The following is an 18,610-nucleotide window of genomic DNA, read 5'->3' as shown; positions in this document are numbered from 1 at the left end:
GCCAAGAAATTCTCTGGAAAGGTGCTGGCAGAAAAATGCTTTAGTCGAAGGCTGTTGAGGGGTTCATGTTGCTACTACTGATAAGCAGTCCTTGCTTATCAGCCTCTTATTCTTCATATCTGTTCACCCTCATGTAGGCCATGTCATGTTGTTTAACTTTGTATAAATGAAGTGCAGTCTCAGCTGACAGATATTTGGCCGGATTCTCATGACAAATTCAGAAACATCATTTTGCATGCTAAGTACATATGAATAAGAATGGGTTTGAGTGTAAACTATACTATATAAATGAATGTATCTACAGGTCTGTGGTGATTCTCAGGGTGAAAGGAACTAGGAGTCAAATAGTTTCTTTGTTGTCTGAATATATGGAGTACACAAATAGGCTACAAAAGTACCTGCAAACTATAAACACATGTATTAATTATAACAAATATTTTTGTCAGTTGAACAGACAGACAGACAAACAGACAGACAGAAAGAAAGAAAGAAAGAAAGAAAGAAAGAAAGAAAGAAAGAAAGAAAGAAAGAAAGAAAGAAAGAAAGAAAGAAAGAAAGAAAGAAAGAAAGAAAGAAAGAAAGAAAGAAAGAAAGAAAATCAACGTAAAGGAACAGTTCCCGCAAAGTTTACATTCTTGCTTGTAGCAAAACAGTTGGTCAACACTGACCACCATAATAGGAAAATTGCTTTATGAATTTCTTTGTTCAGTTGAACACAAAATAAGTTATTTTGAAGAATGTAGGAAAGCAAACAGTTCTGAGCATTGTAGCCTCATTTTTCCTGCTATGGTAGTCAATGGTGGCCAAGAACTGTTTGGTTACAAGCATTCTTCGAAATATCTTTCTCTGTGTTCATCAGAATAAAGACATGTATACAGATTTGGAACAAGTAAATGAAGACAGAATATTTTTTTTGGGGTGAACTGCCCCTTTAAGTAAATACCTTGAGCACAGTGTGGAAATATTCGTCAGATTAACGCAACTGTATAAACTGCATTGTTATGGCGGTGTGTTGTTTTAAATTGAGTTGGTGGTAATGAGCTTTGAGCTGTCCACCTCATTATCTTATCAATGTGATTAGCAAAACAACTGCGCAGAGGAGAGCTACCTATTCACACCTTAACTTTATTGGGTCGTTGAAACACAAATGAGACCTCGAACACAGAGCATATAACGCATCTATTGAAAATACACTACAGCTTGCAAAATGTTCGTATGTTTTATTCAGAATCCTTTATACGGTGGCTTTATAGCGTTAGTTTTAATTGTGTTGAGATAGCGTGTTTTTATTGACCATGAGGTAACGTTACACTAGCCTACTTGTGGATGTTTTACTGTTTTTATTAGTAGCCCTTTTGAAAATGCACCATTGTTTTTTCAAAAGCACGTTCTTTGGCGAGCTATTATTTGTGTAATCATAGTTTTACTTCTTCACATATTATGGTTTAAGTGTGTTTACTGTAGTAAGGCAATGCGTGATTGTTGTGTTTTCACGACCTTTTTTATTTTTATTTAAACTATATGCTTACTGTAGAAAAACCATCGATCATTTTCGCAAGGAAAATGCAATTGTGCACGAGTCTTTCGAAGTGGCATTGCGTTCCCTCATGAATTTCAATGCACCGAATAACGTTATCGAAATGAAGTTATTAGGATCTGTTTCCACAGATGGAGCGAGACGAACTAGGGCGGGGATATTGGCTCATTCATCGGGTCATTGAATTCTTTGATTGACACATGAGAACCAAAAGGTACTGAACGTTTCCTATTGGTCGCCGAGGCGGTCTCAGTCTCCTCTTGTCTCTCAGCGCAGCGCATATCAAGCAAATCTGCCTTGGCAGCGTGCCGTGTGAGTCAGCAGCAGTTACGGGCTTTCAGAGGTGGAGTTTCCACAACTTTAAAACTTTGACTTCAAAATCTTATAAATTCAGAGGTATTTGGCTTTCTTCCCCATTTTCTAGACAAAGAGGACTTCATTTCACTCAAGGCTCACCACTTTGGGGGCTGCTTTGACTGGGGACCCTGAACAGGAATTCACAATGAATTCCCTTGCATCTTGGTTTCTTTGGAGAATCATGACCTTGGTAATGCCACTGGTCTCGTTGTGCCAGACATCCGAGTACGACTACCATGCGGTCTGGAAGCCAGATGTGCCCATCAGTGACCGTTTCTATGACAAGCCTCCCCAGTGTGTGGGCATCCCAGATGACCTGAGGCTTTGTAATGGTGTGGGCTACGACAAGATGCTTCTGCCCAACTTACTGGAGCACGAGACTATGGCTGAGGTCAAGCAGCAGGCAGGGAGCTGGGTACCACTGGTGCACAAAAACTGCCACCCGAGCACTCAGGTATTTCTCTGCTCCCTCTTCGCTCCTGTGTGCCTGGACAGGCCCATCTATCCATGCCGCTGGCTCTGCGAAAATGTGCGTGATGGCTGCACTCCTATCATGGAGGCGTTTGGGTTCCCCTGGCCCGAGATGCTCACCTGCGACAAGTTTCCCCAAGATGATGTGTGCATCAGTACACCTAACGCAACAGATGCCTCCAAGCCCAGTGGTAAGTCTGATTTACTAAATATGAAAAGTATCATTTACACAGATTTGTTGCTGTAATTTATATGGGTCTCAACACAATTCAGTGTATTTCAGTTTAAGTATGATGAAAGTGAACAGTGGTGGCACTTCTAAGGCATGTAAGGTTGTACTGTTTGTTTCAATGTACAGTGTGTACATTTAGGATTACTTTACCCATTTTACAACCTTTCACCTTTTGCTGTGTGTAAGAACTAACACCTCAAGCTTTAAAAGGCAGTTGCAGTGTTATTTCAGGGACCTGTGTCCATTTGGGGGTTTTCGGCTAGAGTTATCGCACCTTTTGTTACCTCTAGGTACTCATATACAACATGTTTTTCTACCGAGGTTAGATTTTAGGAACATTTCTGGCATTTCTAGATCGTGTTTATTGAAATACATAAAACCGAGCTTCTCTGTAAAGAATGATAGATTATTATGTGAGTATTTTCTTGTTTAACAGCTGGTAGCAATTGATTTCAGTGTGTTAGTTGAGCTCCAGAACAACACTGGGATGTGTTCCAACAAAGGACCATTACATATCTATTTATTTGGTCTTATTTTGCAACACCAGCACCTCTTTATTTGGATAGTTTTCTTCTGTCCCGTTTCTCTTTATAAAAATATACAGTAAATTGCAAAATGACAATGAATTCATGTCTTTGTGATAATCCCATTATTATTGTAAATGTCAATCTATTTCAATACAATGTCAAAACCCTTGCCAACCCTCCCTGCTGTGCTGCTTTGCTGTGACTGTTAACACAGCTTTTCATGAGGTAATTCAGGAAGATCATTCTTTTAGCTTAAAGAAAGAAAGAGACTTGAACAGCTGTTTTCATTTAGCGATGGTACCTAAGCAGAAAATTTTTAGTTTTAGTGGTTGCAAAAATAACGTAACTATTCCATATTAAATCACACATGAACACCAGGAAAAAAATGAACGCTTGTGCAAGGCAAAAGGATTTACATTAGGATGTTGTAGTCACGTGGTGTATTTTAGCAGGTAAGTCAAGGCATCTGGCACCAGTCAAAGTTTTCCTATGGAAAGACTCGAGCCCTATAGTTGTAAGCCTCTGACAAGGGAAAGTACAACTGGCGTATGTAGATGCCTCATAAATTACAAGGGAATTTCCATTTCCAAAGTTGTGTTTTAGAATGAATAAAGCATGTTCCAAAACATTGAACCACGCATTGTACTTAAACCGTCATTTTGCTGTTTTTGATGCAAAGTCCTGGGTGAGAAATCACAACAATTGTGACATAGGATCTGGAATACCCAAAGCAGGTAGAAAAAGTTTCTTGTTAAACTTTAGGAGCACACTGAACCCATGTCAGATGTTACAAGTTATCAGCATAATGGTCAAATTAACCCAATGACATAGATACATTAGATCCTCTTTCTCATACCAACTCATCCTATCAATTCATCGTAAATTAAAAGCAGTGCCAGATAAAAGAGAAGAAAGGATTTCCTCTCTTCCTCCTCTCTGAGCCCAAACCATTTGTTCACTGTTTTCATGAGAAAAAAGAGAAGTTCTTATGGCTTTAAAATTGGCACGCATTGGTTTTGTGTCAATAAATGTGAATGGGGTCCAGTGCTGTTCAGTTACCAACTTTCTTCAGAATAGCTTCTTTTGTGATTTTCGGAAGAAAGAGAGTCATACAGGCTCTGACAAGACATTTCATTTCGTTTTTCAGTCAAACTGAATATATGTAACTATAGAGCTGATTTTGTCCTGTTGAAAATCTTGATAATGATAAATAGCTTGACTCTCAAAGATCTTAAAGAGACTTTTCAGAGATTTTTGTGTTTCCATGACTAGGGAGCATTCATGACACTGTGTTACTGTTTTAATCAGTCAGCCCTAGTTATTGGGGCATTGCATTCTTTTTAATCTGCCTACATTGTAACAGTAGTTTACATACATGTAAATAGCATAGATCATATTTATTTTTAATTTATTTTAAATGTCCCCGAGGCATTGATTTTCAATCAAAAGGCTTGATACAAGTAACACAAAAGAATTAAAAACAGAAACATAAGAATTATAAATTCATTATAACATATAATTCTATAAAAGGTGACTGTAATATAAATGTATTTCAGCTCTCTTAAGAAGAAAAGTACGAATGACAAAAAATCCATAAACTTGCCTAACAAATAGAAGAGGTTTAATAACTTCGAATGACATTTCCCTTTCTGTTTCAAAGCAAAATCTCTCCCCTGTAATTGTTTTCCTGCACTAAGTCAACTGCAAACTTTCCAAACATTCAGACACGCAAAAATTGGGACCAAATTCCAAAGCAGACAAAAGAAAAAAAACATTTGGTTACAATTACTGTGGATTTTGATACCAATTGTGAATTTCTCCATACAGCCACTGACAGCGTCTTTTCTTTTACAGGATACTCTCCAGTCTGTCCTCCGTGTGACCATGAGATGAAAACGGATGCTATTCTGGAGCACATGTGTGCCAGTGAATTTGGTAAGAACATCAACACATGCATCACACATTTACAGATACAGAAACACACATGCATGCTACTTTGCACTCACACACTGCATGTGCCAACACTGCAGCCCATCTTCCCCTCCCATGTTCTGTATTCTGCATTTCCAAGAGAGCCAAGACTGACATTTATTAGCTTAAGAGAACAGCCAAACCCCACTGAATCTACTCACCTGTTTCTTAAACCTCCCCAACATCCCTGTACAGATGGCTGTAAAGAGTTTGCGTGGTTTAATCTACCGATTCAACTTTTCACGGACTCTACTTAGTTTATTTAGTGTTAGTTTAGTTTAGTTTGCCTTTAGCCAGTGTTAGTGTTGAATCATAACCTTGTTTAGTCATAAATGTTGAATGCCAAAATGTTATTTCATTTCATGGGGCATTTTTATATTTGGAGGGGATTCAAGCACTTTTAGAGTCATTGGATCACCATTTTGTTATTTTGCACATATTTTCCTTTACTGTCTTTACTGCCAAATCCACACAACAATGAGATGGTTTTAAACACTTAAAACAGCAGCAGCAGAATGTTGTAACCCTTGTAAATCTCTGTCATGGTTTGGATTACCCTTTGAGAAGCCACAACTGTTTAACTAATGAATTGAGGTCATTCACAGAGGCCCTAAAGTCTTTATTTGGCTGTTACTAACAGCTCTAAATTGGGATGTTTGCTGTCCTGTCTGGATGTGACAACAGCCCAGGGGTTGACTTCTGGGCAAAGTTTGAGTTTACCCTTTCGGTAAATCAGAATTCCCATTGTAACTTGACATATTTGATTACATTTCTGATGCCAACTAATAATTCATATTTTATGTTGTTTTCCATTTTTAGAATGTTTTGAACATATTTTTTTCAAACATTCACACATGAAACTCTCAAAGAACAGCTTATCAATTATTATTTCTTGCATTTTCAGATCAGATATAGGTTGTTATTAGAGTTTTAGCATGACTGAACTTTTAGATTTGAGAATGCTTAACAACAATGACGGTTAAATTAGCCTATAACTGCTGCCATTAAGGCCAAACACAGCAGGAGTCGCCTCAACAAAAGGGGAGCAGTGCAGGAGTGACTTCCTGCTTGCTTCTGAAGAAAAAAAACAAAAGCTGGTTTTGCTTAGCCTCTAATGAACCCATAAAGCTGCATTCAATGATTTAAAATGGGTAAACTATCTTTTGAGAGCTGGAGCCTTTCTATGGACAGTTTAATGTAAACCAACCCCACTGACACTCTCTCTGTGACCTCAGTACTAAAATTCCCATCCATTATATTGCTAAAGACAGACTTTGCAGCAAATCACGAAAGATATTGAATAAAATGTATAGAGTAGTCTCAGAGGAAGTGTGCTTCTTAAATGCATCTGTTTTTCCAAAGACTTTGTTGAACAGCTTAGCTGGTCATGCATTTAAGCACAATCACCTTTTATAACAGGAATGTTGAAAAAAAAATGTATACAGACAGGCATATAGAGTTTTATTGCCTTCCCAGCTCTTTTCTGTCCAACAAAAAAGCATTAGCACACTTAGTTGGCTGTCTATCTTGTGGTCAATGATCCATGCTCAACGTTCCTGTAGTAAAACTGTATGGTTTAGCACCATCTTTACGAGAGCTCAGCCTGGGTCACAGGTGCCATGTTTGCAAATAGTTCCAATCTAAATTCTTCCCACCGAGTTAATGGCATCATTACATCTGGCTGTGGATCAGTCTCTTATAAAATGACAGAGGACACCAGGTCAAAGGTCAGGGGCAAAAGGTTAATAGGTTTTAAAAAAGCAATTAAAAGCAATGTTTATCAGTATAAGAAATGATAACAAATGTTTTCTTTCCATCAAAAGGACTAATACGGGCTAAGGACTAAGAAGGACTAATATTAATACTATTAATAATAATAAGGACAACTCAAGCTGTCGAAAAACCAAAAAATGATCATTACATTGCCTCTGTGCTTAGAAATATGATGGTTGCTTAATGTTTTACACAGGATATAATTAACCTTAGTAAACTTAGAAGTAGAAATGTCTGCATAAATAATAGAGGATGGTGTTGCAACTACATCAACTACTGTACATATGAATGTGTGCATTATCATGTCAGTAAACTCATTTTGCTGTAATGAATCTGTTTGAGAAGTGGGATGCTAGTTAACCCACGTTAACTCATGTCTTATCAGTTTTATAGAGATTAGGAAAGCATCTCACCTGCAAAACTAGATTTATGTAAATATTTATGTAAACTATTGATTGCCTTTAAGCCCAGAACACTTAAAAGTGATAGTTCACCCAAAAATGAAAATTCTGTCATGATTTACGCACCCTCTTGTCATTTCAAACCAGAATGACTTTCTTTTTTCTGCACAACACAAAAGAAAGTTGGTAACCGAACAGCGTCGGCATCCATTCCCTTCTATTGTATGGACACAAAACCAATGCAAGTGAATGGGTGCCAGTTAACAACATTCTTCGAAATATATTCTTTTGTGTTCTGTGGAAGAAAGAAAGGCATACAGGTTTGAAAGGACAAGAGGGTGAGTAAATGATGACAGAATTTTCATTTTTGGGTGAACTATCACTTTGACTAGATAGAATTAGAAACACTAACTCTATTAGAAAGTGTGGCGATAAGTATAAGCTGTAAGACTGAGAGACTGTAAGACTGTAACCGAGAGTTCAGTGTAGTTCAAGCTGGATTTGAACTGAGATAAAGCAGTTGTGGGAGGTAGGCAAGGGTTTTTCTAGTCCGACTTGATAATTTTTTAACCTTCAGGCTATTTTTTTATTTCATCAAACGCTAAGCCCCTTTATAGACTTTGGATCAAGCTTTAATCCCTTCCATGTGCACTTATAATACTGGGAAGATTCTGTGGAAGTACTGCAACATTCATTAGCAGTGTGATGGACGGAGATAAGGGTTTCGGGTTTCTCGCTGAAATACAACCCATTCCATCAGGCAGCTCTTTGAATGACTGTCTTTAGGTGTAAAGAACTACTCTCTCAACAAGTTCAGACTTAAAAGGGCACTCTGTATGGGTCTTCATTTCAAACACAACTTTCTTTGGCAACGATCAAGCGTTACGTTCGCTCGCTTCAGGCTGCGGAGGCTATACAAGTCAAGGTTCAACAGGATAGGGTAAGGATTTAGTTTCATTGTGGTCTGCCCACTGACAACCAATGATGGAGAGGAGACTGGTCAGGTTGTTAAAGCATAATTAGAAGTAAATCTCTAAACCGATGTCTACTCTTTTCCACGGGTCTTTAGAATCAGGCTGGTAATTGGATCAAATTCTTCTTGAAGTGGCAGAGTGCCTGAAGTTCAACGGTGGGTCATTGATATTAGACCACTAAAGCTGATAAGATGTTACACGTTTATTAACCTAGAACAAGAAAAAAAATCGCCCATAAGGCGGTGTGAAGTTTGGACTCACCAGTGGCAGGACCACCATGTACAGTTGATTTATGCTTAGCTGAAGTATCGAAAGGTTAAGGAAATAAAAACGATTAAGAGGTTAAAGAGAGTTTACTGACAGATCAAACAGATTACAACAAATCTAAGAATGTAAAGGAAGCTGAAACCAAAAGTTAGAAAATAAGCAGAACTGCCATTTTAAAATAATGCTAAAGGAAACTAAAAGTCATTGCATATGCTTCTTTAACAACCCTTTAGGTAATATGAACATTTTATCCTGCCGTTTTTGATGTGTGATGATGAATGACCAATTGAGAACACAGAGACCATTTCATCTGACGCCAATATGTCCATCTAGAAAAATTTTGACCCTTGACTAATGGCCTTAAGCTTATAAGAGAGGTACTCTACGAAACAAAACCTATAGGATCCGGTTACGTCTGGTGGGGCAGAGGGCAGTGAAGCTGCAATTTAGGACATTCTTGCCCCTGGGAAAAGCGTTCTGCAATAAGAGCAGATTGGTTTGCATGGATATCCACACTCTTTCTTGAACTTGACAGAGTTCATGACATAGAGACCACTATCATTATGGGTTCGCCCTAGGACCTTTGGCAGGAAAGAAAGGATATTGATTACACCTTCTCCTCATTTTTCTCCATTCCTTCATCTCTCTTTTGCCCTCTACATTACTTAGCAGTCTAATCTCTCTTTTATGGACTTGGGCGTTTGGGACCTGCCAGCGATACCCTCCTGCAAACCAAACCTGGCCTCTGTGAGCCCAGCACATGGCCTGGGGATTAGATGACTTTGTGTATAGAAAGCTGTCTCGGTATTGCAAAGTCAATGATACAATTACATTAAAAAGAATTATATAAATGCAACATCACACTAGCAAACATGCTGTTACAGCTGTATTTCTAGCACGGCAAGGTTACTTTTAGAAAGCTGATTCTCTCTTTTTCTTTATCCACAGCCATAAAGACCAAAATCAAGGAGGTTAAACGGGAGAACATGGATCGCAAGGTGATTCTGCAGAAGAAGAAAAAACCTGTAAAGCTGGGCATTTTGAAGAAGAAAGACTTGAAGAAACTCACTCTATACCTGAAGAATGGCGCCGACTGTCCTTGTGCGCAGCTAGAAAATCTTGGAAACACATATCTCATCATGGGCCGCAAAGCGGACAAACAGTACCTTCTCACCGGCATTCACAAATGGGACAAATCTAGCAAAGAGTTCAAAAAGACCATGAAAAAACTCAAAAGCCACAAATGCCCTGCTTTTGAGAATGTCTTCAAATAAACATTCTCCTCCCACTTACTTTATGGACTTGCACATGCAGGCAACCCGAAATATTGTTTTATTTTTCATTGTTTATATACATTATATATATTTCTCATGTATTTTATATATACAAAGTGTTTCGTCTTGGGATCTGTCCTGCTTAACTGAAGAGATATCGAATAGTACAAATGACCACCAAATCCAACTGATAACTTTTGTGTATATACAAGCATTTTGCTGTTCATAGTGTTGTCAAATGATCACAATTCGTCTGAAATTGATGGTTGATCGTGTTTTTATTTTACTTATAAAAAATACAATGACAGATTCCAGTGGTACTCCAATATGTTCACAACTTATTGACAAAACATTTGTACACACTGAGAAGAGTACATACCATAGTAAGCATAGCTACACATTTCTTTAGATATATTGAATGTCATCAGTTAATGTGAACTACCCCAGAAGTTTTTTGTTTTGCAGTGTGCTTTAAGCTTCCCGAATAATACTGTAACCTAAACTGTGACCATAAACTAATCAATAGAACTATAATCAAACCTGTGTGAACAACAAACTTGTTGTCCAAGGCACTCTACATAAAGTATATATATATTAAATCATGGCTACTGTGTTAAAACTCTCAACATATCTGCACCGCTTTGTTTGTATTTCAGTCAAATATTTTTGTAAGTAATAACTATATCATATTAATAACATGTATTGCACTGTAAGTCATTTATTTCATGCCATTGTTACAGGAAATGTCCATTTAATCACCCAACACTTTACTGTTTACTGTATAGCGCTGTTAATGTTGCAGGTGAAAGGTTAAACAAAGTTTTTTTTATTTCAGTTGCAAACCTCTTGAGATTTATAATCCACAGCTTTCTGCTAAAATGCATGTCACCAATCAGTTAAAGAACGCATAGTGTAAAACGTCTTTTAAATCAAAATGATCTTGTGTTGATGTAGCACTCTTAGTTTCACTGTTTCTTAGTTGCGTTTTTGTTCTGTTTTTAATGTTGGCAATCATTTTGTACATAAAATTCTAGCACAAATATAAAATAAAGAGCTAAAAATGTCTACGACTTTTGCACCCTGTGTTTTTTCATTAACAGAACCAATTTTATGTTATCTTACAAGTTTTTATATTAACAACTGGCAGAGAAAGAAATAACTGGTCATGTACATCTTGATCGGCATTGGTAGCAGGATTCCAAAGCACTAGTATTACTCAATTTTCAGTTTGGAACATATATATTTCAGTACTGTTAATGTCCTTGTAATGTTTTATTATCTAAACAGCAAAGATTACAAAACAAAAACGTTAACAAATACAATAACACAAAAGCAAGGATTGGCTACTTGTTATTTCAATGGTGTAAAATGGTGTAAAGATCCTCTCTTAGAGGATGGTCATAAAGTTAAGAGATTAATTGAATGTGCAAAATTATTCTGGAAAATTCATCTGTAAATCTGGTGTACTATGACGGATGTTTCATTAGTAGGGTTTTACCACGATAGACACTGTAGGTCCTGAAACCGTCAGGGCAAACGCAGAAACGCAGACTGGCACATACATGCCAACAATGGCCAAGATAAATTACTCATAGAGTGAAATTGCTTCAAGATATACTACACATTTTTATAATGAATAGCAGTATTCATTTTTGCTGTCTCAAGTTACTCATGTTAATCCTGTCTGGAATGTTGCAACCATATTATATCAACAATAAGCGCATCTTCAATAAACCTCAATTTCACTGCTGTGTTGCAGATTATTTATGGCCTACGGTCTACGCATAAAAACAACCCAGCTCTGGAAACAATTGCATGGATGAGTACAATATACTGTAACAAAATCAAACGCATTGAATGCATCTTTAGCCACTACCGCTAAAGTTGATTGTTGTATGCCCAATTTTGCTGTTGTGGTGTTTTGAGATGAATTTCAACCATTTGTTTTACCATGGTTAGTAACTTTAACAAAGCTTTTATTTTTCAGCTGTCAAGTGGATTTTACCGTGTTAATCTTAATTGATGGCATATTTGTAGCATCTACATTCAGCCAAATGTTATTTGTTTTAAATGTGACAAATGTTGTAATAAGTTTGAATGTTGATCTTTAACTCTTGACATTTGTATGTTCAGGATCAGATGATGTCTTTGTTTTGTGGTCTAGCTCTCTTGCCTTCCTTAAGACAACATTTTGTCACTGTGAGTCAAGTTTTCCAGTAACAATAAACCACATCAACAGACCAACTAACAACTTTCAGTCCATCGAAACCGGCCCTCTGTGAGGCAACTACATAACCTCAGATTGATGTAATGTTCAAATACACAACTTTGTTCACATGCCTGTAAACTGTGAAGTCTTGTTAACACTGGAAGGAAATAAAAAGCAAATCACTTTGTTGTGCATTTCCATAGAAAAATCATGAAAGAACGAAACATGCAAGAATTAAACCAAGACCGATCTCTGGACATATGGTTTTAGTAAATGACCTAGTATTGCAAAATGTATTTCAGATGTGGTTTCATCCTTGTCATAGTTACTGCACATGTCTTCAAAAGCCTGGAGAGGGAGTCAGGATGCAGCTTTACCTTATTAGGAAACAATCTACGATTAAAACTCTCTCTCTCTTTCCAAAGGTCGAAAAATCATTTCTGCTTTTAATTTGTGTTTGTTAATGTGCCATATTTGCTCACTTCTAGTGGGGTTCTAAAATAACAGCTCTGAATAATAATGAATGAACATAAACGGTTTTGAAATGTGTTTACGATTCATTCTCAGCTAAAAGACTATTCCAGTCTAGTGTGTTCTGCAAGTGACAAATCCCAAAGGAGTGGTTTAAGATTAGATTCATATATACAGTAGGATCAAAAAGTCCAAAAGACCACACTGAAATTCTGGCATTCACTGTCTAATCTAAACTATGTTCAAATAAAATAAACATAATTGAAGAAGACATAAAACACAGCTTATGGACTTTAATCAATGGGCATCTTTAAAAACAAATCAGAGCAAATGATGCACCGATGAAGCAGACTTTCCAGTGCAACATACGATCCTGATTTATTCCTTTTCTAGAATACAGTAAATACATTCACAAACCAGTTCCTTTGTTCAGCAGAAAAAGTTTTGTACAAATTTAAAAAAGCAAATCTTGAGTGCTTGTTGTCATTAAAGCAAAAAGGGCACACACCAAACACTATGAAATCTGTTACACTTTTCACTAAACTATGTTGATACTTATCATTTTTAATGAAAGAAATGTAAAAAATAAAGCATTTGTACTACTACAAAGTAGATCACAGATGAAAAGGACACATCTGCAAAGGTTTCTTAATACAAAAAGTCTTTAAAGCCAGCAGAACCATCAGTTACACCCCAAATAGATTGTTTACGCCACTTCATTGTTTGCCATTCTGCAACTAAGTTTGTGTACGCAACATTCATTTACAAATGACATGCTTTCATTCAATAGCATTTCAAAAGCTTGCATCAAAGCATGTTATACCAAGTCACCACTATCTCTGGCGTCTCTCTTATAGGAATTTGCTCTATAATATCCTGGAATAAATAACAGGCAACATCTTGATTAAATAAATGTTAAAGCTGAAAAAAGGAAAGGGGGAATTTAAAAAAGACATAACATTAACTGTGCAACTTATCTCACTGCAATTGTCACAACAGTTAGACGTAACATAGGGGTGTTCTGGAGCGATGTGGGAGGTCTGATCTTTCGAACAGAAGTCTGATTTTGGTAAATGGACACCCAACTGACCTGGCAGAAATCTTTAAGCTCCAGTAAATGTGAAGTTTTCAGTTATGACTTGATGCATTTAACTGAATAAATGCACTTTTCAGCATTGTTGTGTATTATATTGTTTCCAAGTATTTTGTTATTGCTGTGATAGTTAAGAGAATTTTCTCATACGGGCTATACAGTTCAGATTTGTATCATATAAATTAAAATGATGTTAAAGATATTTGGAGTCTGGGACAAGTTTATCATGACTTTGTGGTTACCCACAGCAAAAGCACATTAATGCATTACAATAAAATATCTGTAGCACTGCCATTCATCACAAGCATCTATTAGTGGAACAAAACAAAAAAAATTAACATTTTAGAACAATTACTTTTGTGTTTAAAGTAAATGACAGGTACCTACATTTTTAACTTAGATTTATTTTTGATATAGAAAAGGTAATAATAAAAGACAAAATACTTTACAAAAACATAAAGTTAAAAATAAATGTGTAAGCACTTCACTTTTGAAATGGATGCCAGATGGATTTGGATATTACAAATACTAATGAAATCATTATAAATCCTAAAGTTTGTGGTAAAAAAATCTTAAATTTTGTTTAAGTAGTGCATAATGTTCCATTATATTTGCTACAGCTCCCCTGTGAAAGCCTCTAGTCTCTTGTTGCTGGAATAAAGCACGCAATTTGGCAAAGCCAGACATTTATTTAACATGTAGTATAGAGACAGAAAAAACGGACCCCTCAAATTTCTTTAACCCATAGATTTAGTTAAAGGTTCTGTGTTGCTATTGTTGGATTCCTCTGGGTATAAAAAGAGCGCAAGTGAACATGAATGTAAAAGTAATTTACAGCCCAAAACGCTCGACTTTAAGCCTCCCCAAAACCAGACGGGGAAGAAGGTTGGGGTTGAACTCTCTTGGAATTAGCCATAAACATTACATTGAGTAATGAAGTGTTAAGTGACCAGGGAAATTAAAATGGTAGAAACATAAATGTACAGGTAAGCGGACTGTTTTATTGAAACATGTTGCATTAAGTTTAAGAGGCTTACAATCTGAGGGAAATATGCTGTAATTGAATGTAAATGTCATTGAATTTATGAATGCGAGAATATGACGTGATCATAGAAAACTGGCCTTCTAGGGTCAAATGTGACTGATGAGAATGAGATGAGTGGCGGCCACAGAGCCTCGTGCCCCTCACACACCAAGCAGAGGGAGTGCTGGCCCCTGAAAGAGAAAGGGGCCGAAAGAAAGAGGGGGTGGGGGTGTGGGAGGACAGGGTTTGCCAGCTAAGCAGCTCAGGCAACTATTGTTGGTGCACCTGGCTACAAGACTCATTTCTAATTTATAAAGTGCCTCCCAGATCTGCCAAGGGGAGCTTTACTCCTGAGGCACCTCAGACCGCTATTGTTTATTATTCCAGCCTAGCTCCCACTTACAACTGCCTGCTGTACGTTCACCAGAAACTCACTCGTGGCCTCAATTTTTCATGTTAGTGCGGAGCTCGGGAGGTGAGTCATGGTTAGACTGTGTTTTATACAGCGCATACGTAGCGCAAGCATTTATTCATATTGTAAACATTGTTAAACACACCCTGACTCGAGCACATGCGTGCAGAGTCATAAATGTACATGTTGTACAAACTTCTCATTCTATCATTGAATCGTCATTGTGTGTGTTTGTTTGTGTGTGTAGCGTAACAATTATTGTCATTTTATCGGTGCTAAATGATGTAAAGATATAGGCCATATTTTTGTGGTAAAAAATACATCGCTTTAAAACTTAAGGGTTCCCAAACTCTTGCTAGATTCATATTGAAAATGTCTAACTGAAAGTCTGTTTACCAGTATAAATGCATCACATCCATTAAGCTTAAAGGGATGGTTCCACCAAAACGAAAATTCTGTCATTATTCACTCACCCTCTTGTCATTTCAAACCTGTATGGCTTTGTTTCTTCTGCAGAACACAAAAGATGACATTTTAAAGAATTTTGGTTACTGAACAACGGCGGTACCCATTCACTTCTATTGTATAGACAAAACCAGTCAATGGGCTAACCAACATTCCATAAACGACGAATTGTAACCAAACAGTTCTTGGACCCCATTCACTACCATAGTAGGAAAAATTACAGCGGTAGTCAAAAGTTTGCTGTCCTAGATTCTTCAAAATATCTTTTTAATTATATAGTAATTTGTTTTACTTTGGTAGTCAATGGTGGCCAATAACTGTTTCGTTATAAGCATTCTTCGACATATCTTCATAAATTCCACAAAATTCCACAAATTCATACAGATTTAGAACAACTCGAAGGTGAGTAAATGATGACTGGATATTCATTTTTGGGGGATCTATAACATGCTTTCATATGTTTGCATTTTGACAGCCTTTTTTTATGAAGTTGCCTCTTATTTTACTTGTTTACTTGAGCGTATTCAAAGTTCCAGCAGCACCTATTACATGGAAACCAGAATGTAATAAAACATATCTTGCGTGAAGCACCCTGAAAATTACCTTCTCGTTGAAGAATGGACTGAGATTAGATTCAAACTAATGAGCTCCAAAAGAGTCATACCTGCATTTTTTCTCCTGGACAATGTTTCTTTGTGCTCGACTTGGAGATGGAGAACTATCATCTTTCCAAGTGCCCATGGCTATTCAGAAAGAGGGAAAGAAAGGGAGACTTTAGAAAGATAACCATCTCGAAGGATTTTTTTAACATTGACAGAACATTGGGTTAAAGCAATGATAATGCTTCAAAGATAACGCTATTTTATCTTGTGGAGAATCAAAGTTTCCCTGAAGTGAAGTGCGCCAGAAATCCAACAACTATCTGAGTCAAGACGCCCTCTGTTGGAGAAACGTGGGTACTGACAAAAATGTGTATATCGCAATCTGTCAACATTTCAGTTAGGTAGGTGCTTGTAGTTCCTTTTGGATGGCTAACGGTTTATTTTTATTGTTAAACAAAAACCTGCCAGCTACATAGGCTATTAGGCTACTGTTTTATTATATGAATATCATGACGTGTCAAGCACAACAGGTGACTTTTCTACCTCCCAGTTTTGACTGTAAACTGCAGATTGCACGTCAACATGTATTAACTGTTTTATGGTGGTATATTATTCTAAACTGCACATCGTACATAGAATCGAAAGTTAAATAAAACCTTTTCATTCATACTAACTCAAGAAAAGAAAAATAACTCGGCTAGCCTGGCAGGCAAAACAGCCTCTGTCATTCATTTTGATGTTCTGTGTCAGAAGGTGAGATGTTGTTGGACATTTACACCTAAACCTAATACTCCATCTGGGAAGAAGAGGGGGTTCTCCAAGCTCCAGAATGTGAAAAAGAGGGATTCCAACACTAACACCACAGCCACTGGCTCGTCTCCATCCCTCTGGGCAAGACTAGCTCCCATCATGCACTTCTCTGCCAGCCCTTCATTGGCTCTGGCTGCTTTCTCTAAATGTCTCTTTCTCTTTGCAAGCACCACACATTCCCAGAATGCCTCACTTTGTTTTCCAGCTCATATTTTCTCCCAGATTGTATGCTTAAATAGAGTCAGACAAGAAATGTGGTTCAGGGAAAAGAGCTTTGAATGAAAGAGTATGAAATGAAGTGTAAAGCGGGAACCCCTATACACTCTGCGGTTGTAATCCATGTTAAGTACTTTCTTCCTTTTACATTTACGCATTTGGCAGACGCTCGACTTTCATTGCACTTGTCCTATACATTTTTTGTTTCTGACTATGTGCAATCCCCAGGGATCGAACCCATGATCTTGGCGTTTCTAGCGTCATGCTCTAACCACTGAGCCAGAGGAAAGATATATTTTTACATTTTCTTTTCTGTGCGAAACGCACTATAATTGTGATGGGTTCTTGTTTATTGTTAATAGAACCTGACATTTAATCATAGGTAGCCTACAGTACATCAATGGTATTTTTCCACTGCAAATATGTAAATATAATACCTTATACCTTAAACATGGAATGAATACAGCAGTTCAGCAAACAACACAACACCATGTTCACCTTTAGGCCAAACTGTAATTTCAGTAGACCACCACATGAGGGAGACACACTCGTTTGAAAGAACCTACTGTTAGAGCCACTCATCAATAACATATTTCACCTCATACACGAGCTGACAAACTCCAAGGAACATACTACAATAACTACATTAAACTGGTTATTTGTATAGGCCTACTACACTTGATCTGTTTAATCAGATTTTATCTCCATCATAAACAGCACACGTGTTTGATGGATGTTGTATCTGCTCTTGGACAATGATCTGTGGGTGTTTGTGGGCAGATTGTATGAATAGCCCAGGTCCTCTCTGCCCACAGTGTTCTTAAATCTCCCATGTTGTTTTAAGGTGTTACATACAATAATAGGAGATGCTGCTATACGATAAGACAGAGTTTATGTGCACAAGCACATACATCTCTGTATGTTTACAACAAGCACACCAATATTTTGTATGAGTGCTATATAGACAATTCTAATGAAGATTTTGTATTACATCTGAAAGTTATGCAAGTTTGAAAAATGATGAAAAAAAACTCCGAGACGCATTTACTACGTTGAGCTGTCCAACGTCAGTCATCTTGGGCTTATACTGACACCTAGCGGTGTAGCAGCGCATCAGCCTAAAGTTTCAGTCGCCATAGCAGTCAGTTGTGATTCCTTCACTGTGTGAACTGTTTAAACAAACTGAGTATGTGAAAATACTGTTTTCTGTGTGTATTGTTTAAAACAAACAGCTCAATAAAGGGTTCCTTAAGGCAAATTATCTACTTTGTAATGTCTCGCTACCACGCCGTTTCATACAAACGGAAGTTACTGTAGGATAGATTCGTGACATCTTGCGTCTCACGCGGCTGCCAGTTGTAGTAAAAATGGGTGATGGTGACCGTGGAAAGAAGGTAAGGACTTAAACAGGACATTGGACATCATTGGAAGCTCAAGAAACTGATAAGAGACGCAAAGAAGATTACTAACTTACATTATTAAAATGTTGCGGTGTTGTGCGTCAGAGTTCGCATTCAAGCGACA

The 18,610-nt window shown here is 37.3% G+C and overlaps 1 protein-coding gene across 1 annotated transcript; it reads left to right on the top strand.

The window, feature by feature from the left end:
• Nucleotides 1-1,822: 1,822 nt before the first annotated feature.
• Nucleotides 1,823-10,849, top strand: sfrp1a (secreted frizzled-related protein 1a). Its single transcript, XM_057361214.1, has 3 exons — nt 1,823-2,556; nt 4,979-5,059; nt 9,459-10,849. The coding sequence occupies exons 1-3, from the start codon at nt 2,040-2,042 to the stop codon at nt 9,782-9,784; spliced, it is 924 nt and encodes a 307-aa protein (XP_057217197.1). The 5' UTR covers nt 1,823-2,039; the 3' UTR covers nt 9,785-10,849.
• Nucleotides 10,850-18,610: the final 7,761 nt, after the last annotated feature.

This window comes from Triplophysa rosa, linkage group LG2, assembly GCF_024868665.1.
Source record: "Triplophysa rosa linkage group LG2, Trosa_1v2, whole genome shotgun sequence".
Lineage (NCBI taxonomy): Eukaryota > Metazoa > Chordata > Actinopteri > Cypriniformes > Nemacheilidae > Triplophysa > Triplophysa rosa.
The sequence above is the reverse complement of the archived record's forward strand: the minus strand, read 5'-3'. Positions and strand labels throughout refer to the sequence as shown.